Below are 17,270 nucleotides of genomic sequence, written 5' to 3'. Positions count from 1 at the left end.
GATAAGACGTTGTCTGTGGCGATTGAAGGCAGTGTGGATGAAGCCAAAGCTCTGTTTAAGCCTCCTGAGGATTCCCAAGGTAACGTGGTGGTTGGCATCCTGCCCCCAGGCTTCTGTAGCTAGTTCCAGGGACACCAAATCCGCCTCCAAGGACCGTGCTGGTCCTAGCTGTACTGATTATGTGTCGCGGGAAGCTTGACTTGAATGTCTGAATGCGCAGGGGTAGACAGGGAAAGCACTGCCTTTGGATGTCAGCCCTGCCACTCACTAGCTCACTGATCCCAGGGAAGCGCTTTAACATTTCTGGGCCTCAGTTTATTCACCTGTCAAAACAGGATAGTAGTATCTCATGTAGAATTATTATGTGGATTAAACGAGATCATGCAGGCAAAGCCCTTCGCATCATCCTTGGCACATAGCAACCCCTCCAATTATGTGAGCTGCTGCTGTTGTTTATATTATCGTTATTGTCACCACCACCACCAGTGGAGGGGCTGTGACCCATAGGATGACTTTAAAAAGCACTTTAAAAGACAAGGGTGGGGGGCTTATAGGTCATTTTTCTTTTTTTCTTGCATCACCGTGTTTTCTATACTGAATAAGAAGCAGCAGATTATTATTCATCCTAAAGAAACCTGTTTACAAGCGACAGAGTCTGGGTCCCTTTATACCCCGTGTGTTGAGGTGCTTTTAGGAGACCTGGGGACCCCCTCACCTATAGACGTCTTCTCTCTGTGGCTGCAGATGACGAGAGCGACTCGGACGCCGAGGAGGAGCAGACCACGGTGAGAGCCCCTTCCTCTTGTGCGGGTGCCAGGCAGCTGCACTGGGGCTTGCTGCCTGGCAGGTGCCACCCATCCTAGAAGCAGAAGAAAGGGGTTCGACAGAAAGGGCTGCCGGGAGCCTGGCAGCTAGAGAGCTGAAACAGCAGGTCTCGGGCAGCAGTGCTGGGCCCTGCTGGTAGGAAAAGGAAGGGGGAGGTCTGTACGACCAGTGCTCATCAGCTCCGTTCTTTCCGTTGACCAGAAACGCCGGCGACCCACGCTGGGCGTTCAGTTGGATGACAAGCGCAAGGAGATGCTGAAGAGGCACCCGCTGTCCGTCATGCTGGACCTGAAGTGCAAAGGTCTGGACCCCCTTGTTCTGTAGATCTCATGGTACCTGTGAGTTCAGCCAGCTGCACAGGGTCCAGCAAGCCAGAGGCCTCTTTGCCTAAGAAAAGATTCTGGTTTCATTTTTCTCTGTTTATCCTCATTATTTTGCATGGAGTTCATTTGATTTTTTTTTTCCCCCTAAGTCGACCACAACAGCAGAGCAACAAAACTAGACACATAAGGGATGCTTGATAAAACTGTATCTCTTTTTGAATTTTCAAAGTCAGATACACAGAACAAGTTGCAAGAGTATGCAGGTTTTGAGTAATTCGACCAACACGCCTAATTTAATCACCATATAAGTAGGACTGTGTTCTGCAGAGAACATATATTTTAAAATCGGTTTGGTATGGATAAAGGAGCATGTGATAAAGCGTTAAGCAGTATAAGTGTTCACAGTCAAATGTAAGTTTCCCTCTCATCCCGACTCCCAGACTCGGGTCAACTATTGAGACAAGTTTCTTACATATTTTCTAGAAACATATTCTACGCATTTAGAAGTTTTTCTACAAGTGTATATTTATCTCCTCCTCCTTTTATCTTTTATACAAATGGAAACATACTATGCACACTGGTCCTTTCTTTGCCTTCAAATAAATGTTTATTTTGAGATAATTTTTGACTCAGAAGAGTTGCAGTGATAATGCAGGGATAGTACAGCGGTACACATTGTCATATGCTTTTCACCCAGCTTCCCCTAATGTCAACATCTATGTAACCATAGTATAGTTATCAAAGCCAATGTTGATTTTATTGATACGACACTATTAACTAAATTGCAGGATTTATTCAGATTTCCTTGGTGTTTCCTCTAATGTCCTTTTCCTGTTCCAAGATCTCTCGTTGCGTTTAGTCCTCATGCCCCTTAGTCTCCTCCAGGCAGTGACAGTTCCCCCTTCTTTGTCTTTCATGACCTTGACACTTCTGAAGACAAGGTTTGTTTATTATGAAGGAGAACTCTCAGTTTGGCCTTGTCTGGTGTTTTCTCCTGATTAGACTGAGGTTGTGGATTTTGAGGAGGAAGACCATAGATGTGCTCTCCTCGTCACGTGATATGGGGTGCATGGTATCGCTGTGTCTTATTACTGGTGATGTGAACCTGGGGTCTTCTGGGTGATCACTGGATCACTCCCTTTCCATATTGTATTTGTTAGAAGCAGAGTCTCTAAGTCCAGCCCACACTCATCGGGAGGGAAATGAAGCTCCACCTTTTGGAGGGAGGAGTAGCAAAGAATTTGTAGAAGCTCTGCTTTCTTTCCTCAACATTAAATTGCCACTGAGTTTTTGTTTTTACAATAAAGGATCTTAAGAGCCTCATGGACTTTCCTTTCTATGTCACTATTGACTCTGCTCTCATATTTAACTTGTAAACGATCTCTTCTTTCCTTCGTTCCCTCCAGATGACAGTGTGCTTCACCTGACCTTCTACTATCTCATGAACCTCAACATCATGACAGTAAAAGCCAAAGTGACAACCGCCACGGAGCTGATCACCCCCATCAGTGCAGGGTATCGGGCAGGCGCTGCGGGGAGTGGGCTGAGGGAGGGGGGCGTGACGAGAACCTTGGTGCCGGGCCTCTCGGTTTCATCCTTGTCTGGCTCTGAGGAGGTGCATGGCTACGTTGACATCCGTAGCTAGGGCCACATGGCCTAGACGTCCTGGCACATCGCTGGTATTTTTCTTACAAAGCGCTCATGGACTTGAACTGGTAAAGTCCTCTTACTACACAGCAGAGGATAAAAGTGACTGTGGCATATTGGAATTTGAGTAGGTGGGGCTGAATACCAGCTCTTGACATCCAGTGAGGAAAGAGCGTCCATGTAAAAATGAGAGTTGGCAGACATTATCAGGTGGACAACTGTAGGCTGCTCCTTGTTTTCCTTTTCTCTTTCTATCCCAGGCTGCTGGGATTTTGGTTTCCAGCTCAATCCCAGGTTGTCCTTATCTAGGGCAGTGGGAGGAGGCCTGTGGTGGATCCCTGCGGGGGATTTGAGGAGGGTGAACAGAAGCACAGTGACAGCCATAGGTCGAGCATCCCCAGGAAGCCCCTGACCAGGGCAGTCTTGTTCCACATCCAGAAGCAGGAAGGAGGGAGGAGGGCCAAAAGGGCCGGAAGGTGGAATAGGCCCACTTACAAGAGCACTGCCCTGGCCTGGCGCTCCTGCCCCTGCTCTTACGTGGTCCCATGGAGTCATCGTGTCAGCTGTAGAAGGACCACCGAAGGAGGCACAGATCTGGTGCCAGATGGCATCCTGGGTTTTCTACCCTGCATTTCTAGTCCATGCCCCCTTCGGGCTACCGCCTTGGTCCCTGTGCTTGAGTGTTGTTTGACCCCCCGGGGCACTATGGATAAAATTGACCCCATTAGCACCCACATGACCCCAGCAGAGGGAGCCCAAGGCTGGCTTCTTTAGAACGCACGGTTACGCTGCTCACCCAGAGCTCTCGGTCCCGTGAGCAGCTCTGGGGCTCTGTGAGGGCCCGGTCAGGCTGGATCTCCTTGTCGTGAGCGTTCTGTTGCTCATGGCTCAGGTGCTCTGCCTGCTAGTAACGGTTTCAGGCTGGCCTTGGTACATGCTTAACTCTTAGCTCCTCTAAGCTGTGCACGTGCAGCGATGGGGACAGTACTGCTGCCTGCTGAGGAGCTCTGGCCAGTCTCAGGTCTGCCACGTACAGCTCTGCGTGCACCTGTTGTCGAGTTTCCTGGCTTCTGAGTCTGTTTCCTCATTCTGTGGTTGTTCACTGTAATATCCCCGTCCAGGGAGCTTGTGAAGAGTGAGGTCAAATGCTTAGCATGAGTGAAGCACTTGGTAAATGACAGCTGTGTTTATCATCAACTCGTTGAACTCTCACAGTCGCTCTACCAGGTGAGGAAATAGGCCTGCGTACCACTGTACTGTTATTGCCAGGTGGGCACTGGCCCCCAAAGATGGAGGAGACTCTAAAGGAAACACCACTGTGAAACCAGGATTGGATCTTTATGGGCCTTCAGGTGTTGCCTAGCTCATCCCTCTGTTGTACAGGTGGAGAAACCGAGGTCCAGGGAGCCGTATGACCAAGGAAGCCCTGGGCCTAGAGCTCCAGACTCGCAACCTAGAGGCTTTTCTCAAGTACAGGCTGCTTTGGCCCCTGGAGACACCAGCCTGGTTTATGGTTTTATTTATCTACTAAAACATAGGGATGCTTTTATTCAGTATAATCACATTATTACCCTAATTCCTTAATGTTATCCAATAGCCAGTCCGAGTTCAAATTTCCCTGATTTTCTCATCAGTGTTTTTTGTTAGTTCTGTTTTCTTTTTACAGTTTGGATTTTGACTTGGGATAGCTATATGTTGCAATTGGGTGAAGCTTCTCTCAAGCATCTTTTCATCTGAATGTGCCTGCCATTTTTTTTTCTTTTATTTGCTGAGAAAGTGTGTTGTTTGCTCGGTAGGTCCCCAGGGAGGAGACTTTGATGATTGCATCTCTACCGTACAATCCAATGAGTCACTCCTTCCCCCTGTATTTCATGTTCATGGCTAGATTTCGAGGCTTGATCAGATTCCATTTTGATTTTTTGGAGGGTGACGGAAGGGCAGGGACTGCGTCACAGATGTTCAGTGCTTCTGTCGGGATACGGGCTGTCTCTGTGTTTGTGATGTTTGCAGTGTTGATGACTTGCCAGGATCTATTCATTAGGAAATGAATGTTTTTAATGCATACATTTTAATCAGAACTATGCCAGCCTTGTTGATTTTTCCTTAAGAAATTATAATCCAGAATGATCTCCATTAAGGCATTTTAATTCATTAATTTTTCTTTAAGCCATTACACTGTTTTTAAGTCATTTTCCATTTTTATTTTACCAAGGTGTTTTCTTGTTTGTTTTGTTTGTTAAATGCTTTCGTTTCCATTAAAATTTTATAGCAAAGATTTGGCCAATAGAATAATTTTTGGTGGGGTGTTGTATTTCTTTTTTTGTGGAGGAAGGGAATGTTGGAGAACAGTGTGTTTCTCCAGGGCCCATCAGCTCCAAGCTCAAAGTCGTTGTCCTTCAATCTAGTTATGGAGAGCACAGCTCAGCTCCAAGTCCAGTCACTGTTTTCAATCTTAATTGCAGGGGGCACAGCCCACCATCCCATACGGGAATTGAACCGGCAACCTTGTTGAGAGCTCGCGCTCCAACCAAGAGCCATCCAGCCCCCCTCTGGAAGCTCAGCGGCAGTTTGTTACCTTCAGTCTAGTCGTGGAGGGCAGCTCACTGGCCCATGTGGGAATCTAACCAGCAACCCTGTCATTCAGAGCTCGCGCTCCAACCAACTGAGCCATGCGGCTGCCCTTGGTGTTGTATTTTTATATATAGCTTCCCCTTTTATGTCTATTATTTTTACCAAATTCAGTTGTCCTGAGCCACATATTACAGATGTAAGTTTTGTCAAGAAGATTTGATTTTCCCATTAGGTTTTGTCAATTAGAAACCCTTATCATGTGCAGTTTTAGCAGTTCTGTTTTATTTCAGTTGATTTCCTTCTATTATGTAGTAATAGTCTGTAAACAGTGGCCAAAAGATTAGGAATACTTGTTTATTTTCTAGCCAGTTTTCCATGGGAAGCAGTGAAAGGGGCCGACCCTTCACTGTGGGGGGCAGACAGACTCAGAGAGACAGAGAACAGTGAAGAGCCAGAAGCTACCAGTGTCCTGTGTTAAGTCCTGAAGGCATGCCTGGGGCTCAGCACAGCAGGACCAGCCCTTCTGCCTGAGTTGCTCTGGATCCTGTCCCTGAAAAGATGAAGGAGAGCCCTGTGCTGGTTGAGGGAAACAATGGGCCCTGTTTTCATTTGTGATCAGATTACTCCATTACATTATACCCCCCCCCCCCAAAATCTCTTCTCTGCTTCTCACGTTTAATTACAGGCTGTGCCCTAACCATTCCAGGTGGGTGGCAGTGGTGTCGCTGTCTATCTGCTTATAGTATTGGGTCACTTTGTCTCCAGTGCATGTGATAATGTCTTTTTCTGGGACGATAAAGGGGACCTTTTTCTGTGAGTAGCATGAAATTTGGTCAGAGTGAGATAAACACAGCACTAAAGCTGCACACTTGTTCCTTCTGGCATAGAAAGGAATCTCTATGAAATTATTGTTGTATCTATTTCCAGTGTCACAGGGCTTTGTTCCCCTGAGATAAGGCCCTGGTCACCTATAATTCTTGAAAGGACAGGTATTTTTTTTAATTTGGTGGTTAAGGGTACTACTGTCTTTGATTAGACACTGCAAATCCCGAGCTCCCGCACTTACTAGCAGTGTGATTTTGGACAAGCCATATCTTTCAAAGTTTCTCCTTCGTAAAATGGAAATGATAGTACTCCCTACCTTACAGGGTTATGAAGATCTAATGACCTCAGGTGTATAAAGGGTCTGGCCCACAGGAAGCAGTAACTGGTGGCATTGGTCATCAGTGAGAGGCGGCCTTCCCATCCCCGAGTGCCCCAGTCTGCCTCGAAGCAAGGTGCCGGCCTGCCTTCTCACTGCATCTTCTCCCTTTCAGTGACTTGCTGTCTCCTGACTCAGTCCTGAGCTGTTTGTATCCTGGGGATCATGGAAAGAAAACTCCAAATCCAGCCAATCAGTACCAGTTTGATAAAGTTGGGTGAGTCAGCAGTGTTTCTTCCTCTCTGCTTCTGAGTTTCTCTGGTGGCTCAAGCCCAAGGCCGGAGACCTTGTAAGGCCAGTGGCCTCTCAGAGGGCAGAGGGGACCATGGGTGGGGTTAGAGGGACTGCTGTGTTGCGCATAGGGGACACATGCCCTTTCCTGCTTACAAGGCAAATGGAGGTCATGGATGGGTAGGTGGGAAAGGGTCAAAGTATCAAAACTTGGGGAACATGTTAAGAACACGTGATATAATCAAAATGTTTTACATTTTACTTCTCTGAGGATTAAAAAAATTTTAAATATTTTGTAAATTGGTAGACTGGTAAAGAAGTCAAGTGCACCGACTTTTTATTGAGATTTGCTTATGAGTTGAAGGCAGTCAGGGGAGAAAAAAAGTGAACATGGGAGAGGTGAAATTCACAGGGAACCAGTGAAGTCCAGAGAGTTTGCTGGAAGCATGGCTGTGAGCATGGCCGAGCCTGCGGGATGGGCCTGTGTGGGGGATGGGAGGAAGGCTATATCCTGGGACCACTGCACAAAGGACTGAGAAAATCACTTTATTCTGTGTTCTTTTCTGCAGCATCCTGACTTTGAGAGACTACGTACTTGAGTTGGGTCACCCCTATCTGTGGGTACAGAAGCTGGGTGGCCTCCACTTCCCAAAAGAGCAGCCCCAGGTGTGTACACTGATCCAGTCTCCTTGGAGCTCTACTTCCTCTCCCCCCATACAGACCCCAGAAAGGTTTCTGATGGCCTTTCAGAGCTTTAAAATAGCAGAATGCTTTCCCTCAGGACTACATGCTCTGTCTTCCTTCCACTCAGGACCCTAAAATGTCTGAGGTCTAAAGTGTTTATATACCTTTTGCCTTCTCCCTGAGTCTAGTAACCCTCTAGATCAAAGTAATTTGGGTCCTTGCTGTGCGTGCAGCACAACTCTAGGCTCTGCCACCCCTCAGTTTTGTGCACAAAGAGGCCAAAAGTGAAGTGTAAGCAGAACCCCAGGGGATCTGGCATCTTAACAGAAGCCTTTCTTTTCTCGAACTCGCCACAGCCTCTGAAGAACCTAGCAGCTTGTATTGTTCCTGCTGGGACTCAGTGTCTGGCCTGTCATAGCAAGTAAACCCTGCCATTCCCGTAAGGTGCCCACCTCGGCAGGGTGTTCTCGGCTGCCTCAGGCAGGCAGGTCCTAGGAGAGAGGCAGTGCCTGAGGAGGGGACGAGGAGCACTCAGGTGTGACACTTGCTGTCATCCACAGCACACGGTGACTGCTGACCACTCACTGAGCTCCAGCCACATGGAGACCACTATGAAACTGCTGAAGACCAGGGTGCAGTCCCGCCTGGCCCTTCACAAACAGTTTGCATCCCTGGGTAAGTTGGTGTGAAGGCTGCGACTTGAGAGCCATTGGGACAACACAGGGACAAAAATGACTTAGCCCTTCACTCAGATGTCTTCAATCCTGACAACAAGTCAAAGAGGGCTGGATTCATGGCTCTTGCTGAGCAGCGGTGTTGGTAGGGCTGCTGGGGATTGCTGCAGGCCCATCCATGCAGAGATCTGAGCTCCCATCAGGACTGTCCCAGTTCACGGAGGAGGCCCAAAGCCTTCTGGGTGGCACAAGTGAGTGCGTTGGTCAGGAGCAGCTCCTCCTAAGTTAGTGCACGTCAGACTTTGGTGTGCTTTCTACAGATACTTAGTAGAAGTCCAATTCATGCTTTATGAAGTTTACCTTCAGCTTATTTGAACACAGCTTTCCAGGGATCCACCCCCCTTTCCTCCCCTGAGACCTGAGCTAACACCCTCCAGGATGAGGCTGAGGCCCTCTATGTTTCATAAGTTCCCAGGTGATTCTGATGAGCCTTTGACCAAGATGGTGGCCCTATGAGGGCTTATTTTCATTTATTCATTCAGTAAAGACTTGTCAACGGCTTACTACGTACGAGGCATTTTCGGAGTAGTAACGGTTGAGTTATTTCTGATCTAAGAGTCACTGTCAGGGAAGGCACTGGGTTTCTAAGACCCATCTGGAGACCCTACCTCTCTGGTTCAGTTCTCGGGCTCCACCTGGACCCTGATATCTCCAGGGCAGCATTGCTTGTCCATCGGGCCTTGCTCCCCATCAGCATTGCTGAATTAATTTTGTCTCAAGGTTGGATGATTGTCATCCTGGACAGCACTTACTGTGTTGGCATATTTGCTTATTGAACGCCAGCAGGAATTTACCCTGGAGCAGTTCTCTAGCTCTTCTCCCTTAGTGGAACTGACACAGAACACTTTAGTCATTTCCTCCATCAAGGTCAGCTGTGAAAACAGCCCTCTCGGCTATTGGATCTAATTAACAGTCACTGCTGCAGAGGCACTGTCCCAGGTTCTAGCTGCCAGGGGGTTTTGATTTGCTGACCATCATTTGCATTAAGGATAAAGCACTGTGAAGGCTGGTGCTAGGTCTGGCTACAAGCACATAGCACTGGGTGAAGGTCAGGTTGGTGTGCCTACATTCCTGGCACACGTCACCTGAGCACCTCCTGAGTGCCAGGTATACCTGAACAGCTGACAGAGCCACTTGAGCCCTCCAGAGGATGCCAGTTACCTAGCTGTGGCACCTGATTTCTACCTGTGACACCACCCGTCTTGCTCTCTTTTAGAACATGGCATTGTACCAGTTACCAGTGATTGCCAGTACCTCTTCCCTGCAAAGGTCGTCTCTCGCCTGGTGAAGTGGGTGACGATTGCCCATGATGATTACATGGTAGGTAGACGGGTGGCAGGTCATCATTGCTGTCCTGGGGACTACAGGCCCACCTCACCTTTTAGCTTCTACCCCTCCACCAGAAGGGCAGGAGATTTGACTGGAGGAGCTAGCAGGTCACTTCTTGTCTCTGGTGACTTCTAGGAGCTGCATTTCACCAAAGACATTGTGGAGGCGGGACTGGCTGGGGACACCAATCTCTACTACATGGCACTCGTGGAAAGGGGCACAGGTAATTGCTGATCCCAGTGGTTCTAGGCAAGGGGAGCTACTAAGAATAAAACATTCCTGGGAGTTGCCCAAAGGAAGCGAAAAATCCTGGACTCCTGCTGGGGGACTTAGCAAATAGTAATGATTGTGAAACCCACTGTTCAGCAAGGACTCATCCTGCAATGAAGCCACATGTGTGCTTTATCTCATTTTATCCTCATGATAGCCCTGGGATGGTAATATTCCCATTTTATAGGCGATGGAATGAAGACTCAGTCACAAACTGAGTCTGACCTCTGAGCCTGAGCTCTTAGCCCTTGGCTTTCCCACCCTCTAGACTCAGACACCTATTCTTCCACCAATTCACAGGGTGGCACAACCTTGCTCCTTCTGCAGTTTCTGCACTCATTTTGGAGGCATGGAAAGCTGTGATTCTGCACAGCTGTCCTAGCATCTGATTCACCAGGGCTTCTTGCTGGAGCCACCCAGATGTTCCCTGTAGTCCTGTTGTCTGGCCCCACCCTCAGCACACCTGGCACTGACCACAGGAGCTGAGCCCTGGGGCTTGGTGCTGTGGCCACAGAGCTGAGGGCATTGTCTGTAATTTTAAGATAGTGCAGAAATGTAAGGAAAGGTGGTACTCTTTGTTAGAATTTCTCTACCCCCAATTTCTTCCCTTCTCTTTTTCTTTGTGTGTTTTTAAAAATATTCTGAGGAAATCAAATATTTCACAGATAGTTGAGGCCTGCAATCCCGTTTCATTCTCTCCCTCATGGTAGGTGACTACTATTTGGAATTTGTGCATTTGCTTCCCATCCTCTCCCTTTTTAAAAAATACTTTTACCTCATCCCTAAACACCATAGAGTACTGTTTTGAAAGGGCATAAAATATGCAGTCCAAGAAATGTATAAAGTCCCAAGGGAAGTCATTGGAAGACATCACTTCTGCTTCCTGATTGAGGAGATGAAACGTTAGAAAGATAATAAGTATTCTAGATTCACACATGAATGATAATTAAAATTTTCATAAGACACACTGTCGTATTTGAAAAATTAAGTGTATATATATATATATGTGTACATATATATATATAAAATCTTTAAGTCATTTTACAATAGATCAGTTTGAAAACTTTACATAGCATAGATTAAAAGCAAAAAATTGGTGAGCGGAGATAAATCCAGAAATATATGCAGACTGTTACGACAGAAGCAACACAATAGTAGAGAAAGAAATCACTTTGTAATAAGTATTGTCGTGACTGTCGGGAAACAATTGTCTTAACCTGTACTCTCTTGTCTGCTGTTATTTGAATTAGTGGAGGATCCGAGAGTTCTTTTTCTCCTCCATAAATAGTGAAAAAAGAATGGCACACTTAGCCCATTGGTGGAGAAGATAAATGCCATCCTATTGAAAAAGACAAAAACGGTCACCAGAGAAAAAAATGAATATGTTAAAAAATACAAATATTTCATTTAATAATTACGTATGAACACAGCTTTGACATCAGGCAGTTCGGATTGAACTCAGCCCTGTTGCTGTGCAACTGTTTGATATTTAAGGAATTTTCTGTCAGAGCCTCAGTTTCCACATATGTAAAATGGAGCTGATAATGACAGGACCCATCACTGTCAGGATGAGGTGAAATGTTCATAGAGGTCTCAGCACAGTGCTTGGAAATGAAGTAAGTACTCAATAAATGTTGGCTATTAAGTTTCACATAAGAAAATATTTAAAAATGAAAGGAACAGGATAGAGAAAATATATTTGATGTAACAGCTAATACACAATATTGTTGGAAAGAAAAAACAGTAAGTCTTCACATGGGAAAATCCTTAACTTGCCGGCAAATAAAGAAATGCCAGTTAAAACAAATGTCTGTCAAAGGAGCACATAGAACTCTTGGGCAAACCCAATGTGGACCAGACTTGGGGGAGTCCACACACCTCTGCCTCCTTGGAGGGACCAGACTCACAGGACCTCATGGTCTGCAACTTGGCAGTTTCACTTCGGAGATTCCAGAAGTCAGTTTAGTACCAGAATGGGCTTTGCAGCACTTTCTGACTTTGAGACCTCCGAGCTAGGTAGGTTTCAGGGTGCGATCAGGAGAGTGCATAGCTGTCAGGCTGGGTCTCAGAACTGATTTCTCCCCTTTTCCCCTCCCTTCCCAGCCAAACTCCAGGCTGCCGTGGTGCTGAACCCCGGCTACTCCTCCATCCCACCCATTTTCCAGCTCTGTCTAAACTGGAAAGGGGAGAAAACCAACAGCAATGACGACAATATTCGGGTAAGGCCCTGCTGGGAGTGACAAGAGGACCAGGGAGAGCCCCTTTGGGGAGGTGGACAGTGGCAGAACCTGTCGCAGCTGAGGGCTTGGGCACTGGTGTCATTCCCAGAACAGAGAGTCCTGCCAGGATTTGTAGACTCCTGGAGGTTGCATGGTGTAGTAAAGAGCCTAGACCTATCTCAACCACTTACTTAGCTCGGGGTCCATAGGTTTCATCCCATTTATAAAATAGAAAGAATATAAATACCTTCCTTGAAAGGCATAGGCTTGGTCTTCTGTAGAAATGTGAATTAACTCAGACGCCTAGAAGTGCTGGAATGAGGTGACGTGTGAGATCTTTGCAGCTGTAATTTTTGTTACGCCTGTTGGTGCCGTAGCAGCCCCATGGCCATGAAGCCATATTTAACCCTAATACCTTCTGACTTGGATCTTATCTTGAGATTCCTTCTCTACACATCTCCATCTTCTTGGCTGTGGGTGTGCACGGCAGGGAAAGTTATGGGTCAGACTCAGGAAGACTCCCGGTATGTTGAGAGGAAACCTCAGGACAGACCAGCCGGGCTTGATGTGGTATGGCCCAGCGGCAGAGGCCCAGTTCTTGGGGAGCCATCAGACCCAGCAGTTGGAAGGTCGTGCTGAGTTTCTGGCTTTCCCACCTATAGGCCATGGAGAGCGAGGTCAACGTGTGCTACAAGGAGTTGTGCGGCCCCCGGCCCAGCCATCAGCTCTTGACCAACCAGCTGCAGCGCCTGTGTGTGCTGCTGGACGTCTACCTAGAGACCGAGAGCCATGACGACAGCGTGGAGGGGCCCAAGGAGTTTCCCCAGGAGAAGATGTGTCTGCGGCTCTTCAGGTGAGGAGAGGGGTGGGAGCCTTTGGGACCTCCAGCCCTGCCTCTCCCTGGGACTTGGGGCAGAGATCAGAGCCTGGCATAGAGAGGGCATGCATGTTCCCAGGTGTACTTACCTCTGTTGGCAGAGGAAATTAAAACCTGCTGCGGATTTCTCCTTCCTGAAACTTGCCCTGCAGCCTACTTCCTGTCAGCCTGGTCCAGCTGTTCTTCACAAACACCCCCCAGACATGGGCTACCCGCTGAGTGAGCAACACCGGACCATGAACCAAGGGGATTTGGCTGAATTTTACTTTCTGTATTTTCTGTGGAAAACCATAGGTTTTGCTTTTTACTATCCAAATAAGCTTTTTACACTTTATATATCCCCACCAGTCCCCAGGATCTGCTATACTCTTCCTAGGGTGCTCACACATCTATGAGAACCAGCTTTAGGCAATCGGGAGTTACAGAAGGACTCAGCTCTGAAGTAAGACAGACACACGTGCAGATCTCTGCTTTGCTGTGTGACCTGGAGAGAGGCACTTCCAGTTCAGCTCTGAACCTATTTCCTAAAGGCTGAAGTGAAAGTATCACTTTCTAGCTTATGATGAATTAGAGATAATTTATGTAAAGCTTCTAGAATGGTTCCCAGCATAGTCGGACTCAAGAAATGCCACCAAATCCTGGCATTTTGGTATTTAGCGTGTCTGCATTCACAGCACTTCTGCTACTTTTCTTTTCACTTTGGTCCTCTTTTATCCCCTAACTCATGTTCTTAGAGGGCCAGTTCTAAAACTCCAGCGTGTACATTGCTCAGGCATCCCTTCCGATCTGGGCAAGGGTTTGGAGAGGAATGGTGTCTGAGAAGGGGGAAGGGCTATGACCTGTTTCTAATTGGTCCCCCCTGCCCCGTTCCTGGTCAGTCTAAGAGGTGCTATACCTGCCCCTCACCTCAGACAGCCAGTCCGAGCCCCTAGAAGCTGCCCAGCATGCTCCCGCCTCCTTCTGGCACCACACCTGGCCTGGTGCTCTCTGATGATACCAGCTCCCTCCCCCGAGTGGCTGCTGGGAGGCAGAGCTGGTGGCTAGGTGTTGGCGCCTGCTAGGACTGGTTCTCCTTAGTGGGTCTGTGTGAGATCTCAGCTCTTCCCACCCTCCCAGCCTGCTGTAGCACATTTCCAGGCTGGGAGCTCTGACACGACCAGGGTTTTTTTTCTGTTACCTAATGGTTCTCGAAGGACCCATTTCCTGAAGCGTTTTGTATGTCGCCCAGTCTGAGCCCCTCTGTCAGAACATTCTGGGAAGGTGCTCCTTTGGCTACTTAGACCCAGTTAACTGCATGACTGGTGAGATGTGTGATGTGAAGTTCTTGGCGTGGAGTCCAGCTGACCCACTGGGATCAGGCCCAGGGGCTGGGCAGCAGAAGACCTGAGGTCTGCCTCCGCCAGTGGCTGGGTACCTTCAGGCTGTCGGTTTTCCATCAGCCATGTGCTTAGACTTGCCTGGATGACTGCCCTTCTGGGAGGTATATGACATCATGGTTACGAGCAAAGGCTTTGGGGCCAGAAAGACCTAGGTTCAAATTCCTGCTCCTGCCTGTGTGATTGGAGTCTCTCCTTAGCCCCTCTGAGCTTCAGATTTCAGTAAAACAGCATCCACCTCAGGTGTTGGGAGGATGAAATTAAACCAGATGGAGCTTGTGAAGTGCCAAGTACCGTGCAGGCAGAATAAGCCCTCACTTCAGTAAGTGGTTGCACTAGTGTTGGAATAAAAACCTTACTGCTCCCCTCATCTCTCCAATCCTACATACACACACCTACCCAGCGGCCCTCCCTCTCACTGTCCCTTCCTCAGACTAAGATCCAGGGTGTCACTTAGTGGTTACCACTGAATGTCAGTCACAGGCAGATGAACAAAAGAGGCCCTTTAGCTGGACCTCAGTTACTGTGGACCCCCTGTGAAGTTCTGCTTGAGGTCCCAGGATGATGGCTGAAGCACCTAAGCTCCACGAGGTCCATCGAGACTTTGGCCATGCTTGTCAGCCTGCCTGTGGCCAGCAGGCTTTGGCGTTAGGCCTGGTTTTGAATTTGTGCTCTGCTGCTTTCTGACTGTATAATGTTGGCCAGATAGTTTTACCTCCCTGAGCCTGTTTCTCCATCTGTAAAATCTTTAAAATGTTTGAAATAGCATCTAAGACGTAGGCACTTAGCACAGATTCTTTTCACTCCCTGACTCCAGACTCCTACCGTACCTGCATAGGAATCTCCCTGCACAGGATTTAATTTTTTATTTTTAAATTATAGAGATAAAACATGTTTGTTATTAAACATACAAACAACGAACAGTTGTATAAAAACGTCAAAAATTGAGGGTGCCCAAGCCCTGTCCCCAGAAGCGCCCTTCCAGTCTGTGTTCATGCATTTGCAAGCGTGTAAAGACATTTTTACAAAAACGGTACCACACCTTACATATTGTTCTGCAGTCTGCTTTTCTCACACCTTCCTTTTTTTCCCCTAACAGGCATATAGAATGGTGTGGATAACCATAATTTATTCTATCAGCCCAAAGGCCATGGTATTAATGATCTCCCTTCTCCTGTTTCTCTAGGGGTCCCAGCAGGATAAAGCCGTTTAAATATAACCATCCTCAAGGATTCTTCAGCCATCGCTGACCTCCCGATTGGCCTAGTGTTTCCTCCTGGGTCCTAAGTGCTGCACCTCTGCTTTCTCCTCTGGTCCACATGTGGCTCTCGGTAGTCTCCAAAGATAGGTGTTTTATTTCTAGCCTATTAAAGTGTCACCTGACCAGTGGCCTTTGTCTTGTGCCTCCTTTGGGAGAAGGGGTGGTGTTGCAGTCTGGAAGGGTAGGTGGAAGCCACAGCACAGAATGAAAGAGGATTTGTGAATAGGCTTTCTCTAGATGGCCAAGAAAAGCAGAGTGCAAATGATTCTGATTCTACAGAGAATCAGAATCTTGTCCACACTCACCTCCCTTCTTTCTGCTTTGGGAGGTCCTGTCATCTTGCTATTATCCTCAGTCCCTGCTGTTAGGAGGTGACAGGGGAAGTCAAAGTCAGCGTAGCACAAAAACAAACGCTCTTCTTTCCCCTCCCCTCCCTCTTTCCACTATATCTGTCAGTGTCTCTGATGGCCACATTCTCTGATCACTGGGTGTCATGAACGTCTGACAGTGCAATGTAAACATAAGACAAATAAATCACAGAATAATTGTAAACCTTGCAGGATTTCGCGCAAGCAGCGGGAGTGATTTTGGAGAATCACATGCATAACTCCCATCCAGTGAGGCGCTGGCAGAGTCAGACCAGGTGACATCTGAAAATCTTCATGTTGATGACAGGATAAGTGCTTCCAAAAATAATGGTTTGACTCTCAAAGGATTAAGAGAAGTTGTGGGGAAATAGGTAACACCCTCTAAAATGTTTGCAGAATTCTCTCTTGTAATCCTGCAAAGTCAAGCAACAGAAGGATGGCATAACTGTCCATTTTTCTGGACAGTTTTGTCAGAAAAATTATATCCCCCCCCAAATCAGTACTCAATTCATTCTTTATTCATTTTAAGAAATAAGATATAAAGATGTAAAAATATTTAAGAATGATTACATAGTTGCAAGTATAATCTAAATTTGCTGGCTACGAGATGAAATAAGTTGTTGCAGCTTCATTGAGATATAACTGACATAACATTCTGCAAGTTCAAGGTGTAAAACGAGGTTATTTGATATACTATATGTAGCACAGTGATTACCACTGAAAGGTCAGTCAGCACATTATCTCACATTTGTGCATTTTTGTGGTAAGAACTTTTAAGATTTACTCTTTTAGCAACTTTCAATATATGTACATTTTATTATTTGTGATAGTCCCAATCAAATGGGTTGTTTTTTTCCTGCCACAACATACTTTGAAGTTTGCTCCCCAGTGTATGCGTATTCACTCTAAGTGGACTTTTACTGATTATCCTTGGATAACATGGGCCTCTGGTATAGAAGCTGTTTCCTCCTGTCTTCTCAGCTATCCCTGAGCACGCAGTGACAAGGATTTTCTGAGGAAGATCTAGGAGACTCCTGGCCCTACCAGCGCCCTTCATTTTACAGATGAAAGCCTGAGCCCAGTGAGGAGAGAAGGGCACCTCTGGTGGCTCTTAAATGACCGCCATTACCTATGCCCCCCCTTCCCCTGATCCAACATTGTTCCCTTGAATTCCAGAGGTAGATTCTCTCCAGGCGACGTCCTCGAACTTCAGTGTTTGTGAGTCACCCATCCGGGGAGCCAACTAGCAATGCAGATCCCCACGCACCCCACTCTAATATTCGGACTCAGTTGACCTAAGATGGGCCAAGGAAGTGTATTTTTAACGAGCTCCCCAGGTGCACATTGCCCTAGT

General features: G+C 47.1%; 1 protein-coding gene across 5 annotated transcripts in view; it reads left to right on the top strand.

Annotated features, from left to right (window-relative positions):
* The window catches only part of THOC5 (THO complex subunit 5), a 29,418-nt gene extending 13,741 nt beyond the window's left edge, over positions 1 to 15,677 (top strand). For all 5 annotated transcript variants that reach the window (XM_033098010.1, XM_033098011.1, XM_033098007.1 and 2 more), the window contains 12 exons: positions 2 to 79; positions 745 to 785; positions 1,027 to 1,126; positions 2,555 to 2,663; positions 6,683 to 6,784; positions 7,368 to 7,464; positions 8,043 to 8,157; positions 9,433 to 9,536; positions 9,681 to 9,768; positions 11,919 to 12,034; positions 12,697 to 12,887; positions 15,474 to 15,677. In XM_033098010.1, coding sequence (XP_032953901.1) covers positions 2 to 79; positions 745 to 785; positions 1,027 to 1,126; positions 2,555 to 2,663; positions 6,683 to 6,784; positions 7,368 to 7,464; positions 8,043 to 8,157; positions 9,433 to 9,536; positions 9,681 to 9,768; positions 11,919 to 12,034; positions 12,697 to 12,887; positions 15,474 to 15,537 — 1,205 coding nt within the window. In that variant the 3' untranslated portion in view covers positions 15,538 to 15,677. The remainder of the gene's footprint in view (position 1; positions 80 to 744; positions 786 to 1,026; positions 1,127 to 2,554; positions 2,664 to 6,682; positions 6,785 to 7,367; positions 7,465 to 8,042; positions 8,158 to 9,432; positions 9,537 to 9,680; positions 9,769 to 11,918; positions 12,035 to 12,696; positions 12,888 to 15,473) is intronic.
* Positions 15,678 to 17,270: the final 1,593 nt, after the last annotated feature.

This window comes from Rhinolophus ferrumequinum, chromosome 25 (assembly GCF_004115265.2).
Source record: "Rhinolophus ferrumequinum isolate MPI-CBG mRhiFer1 chromosome 25, mRhiFer1_v1.p, whole genome shotgun sequence".
NCBI lineage: Eukaryota > Metazoa > Chordata > Mammalia > Chiroptera > Rhinolophidae > Rhinolophus > Rhinolophus ferrumequinum.
The sequence above is the reverse complement of the archived record's forward strand: the minus strand, read 5'-3'. Positions and strand labels throughout refer to the sequence as shown.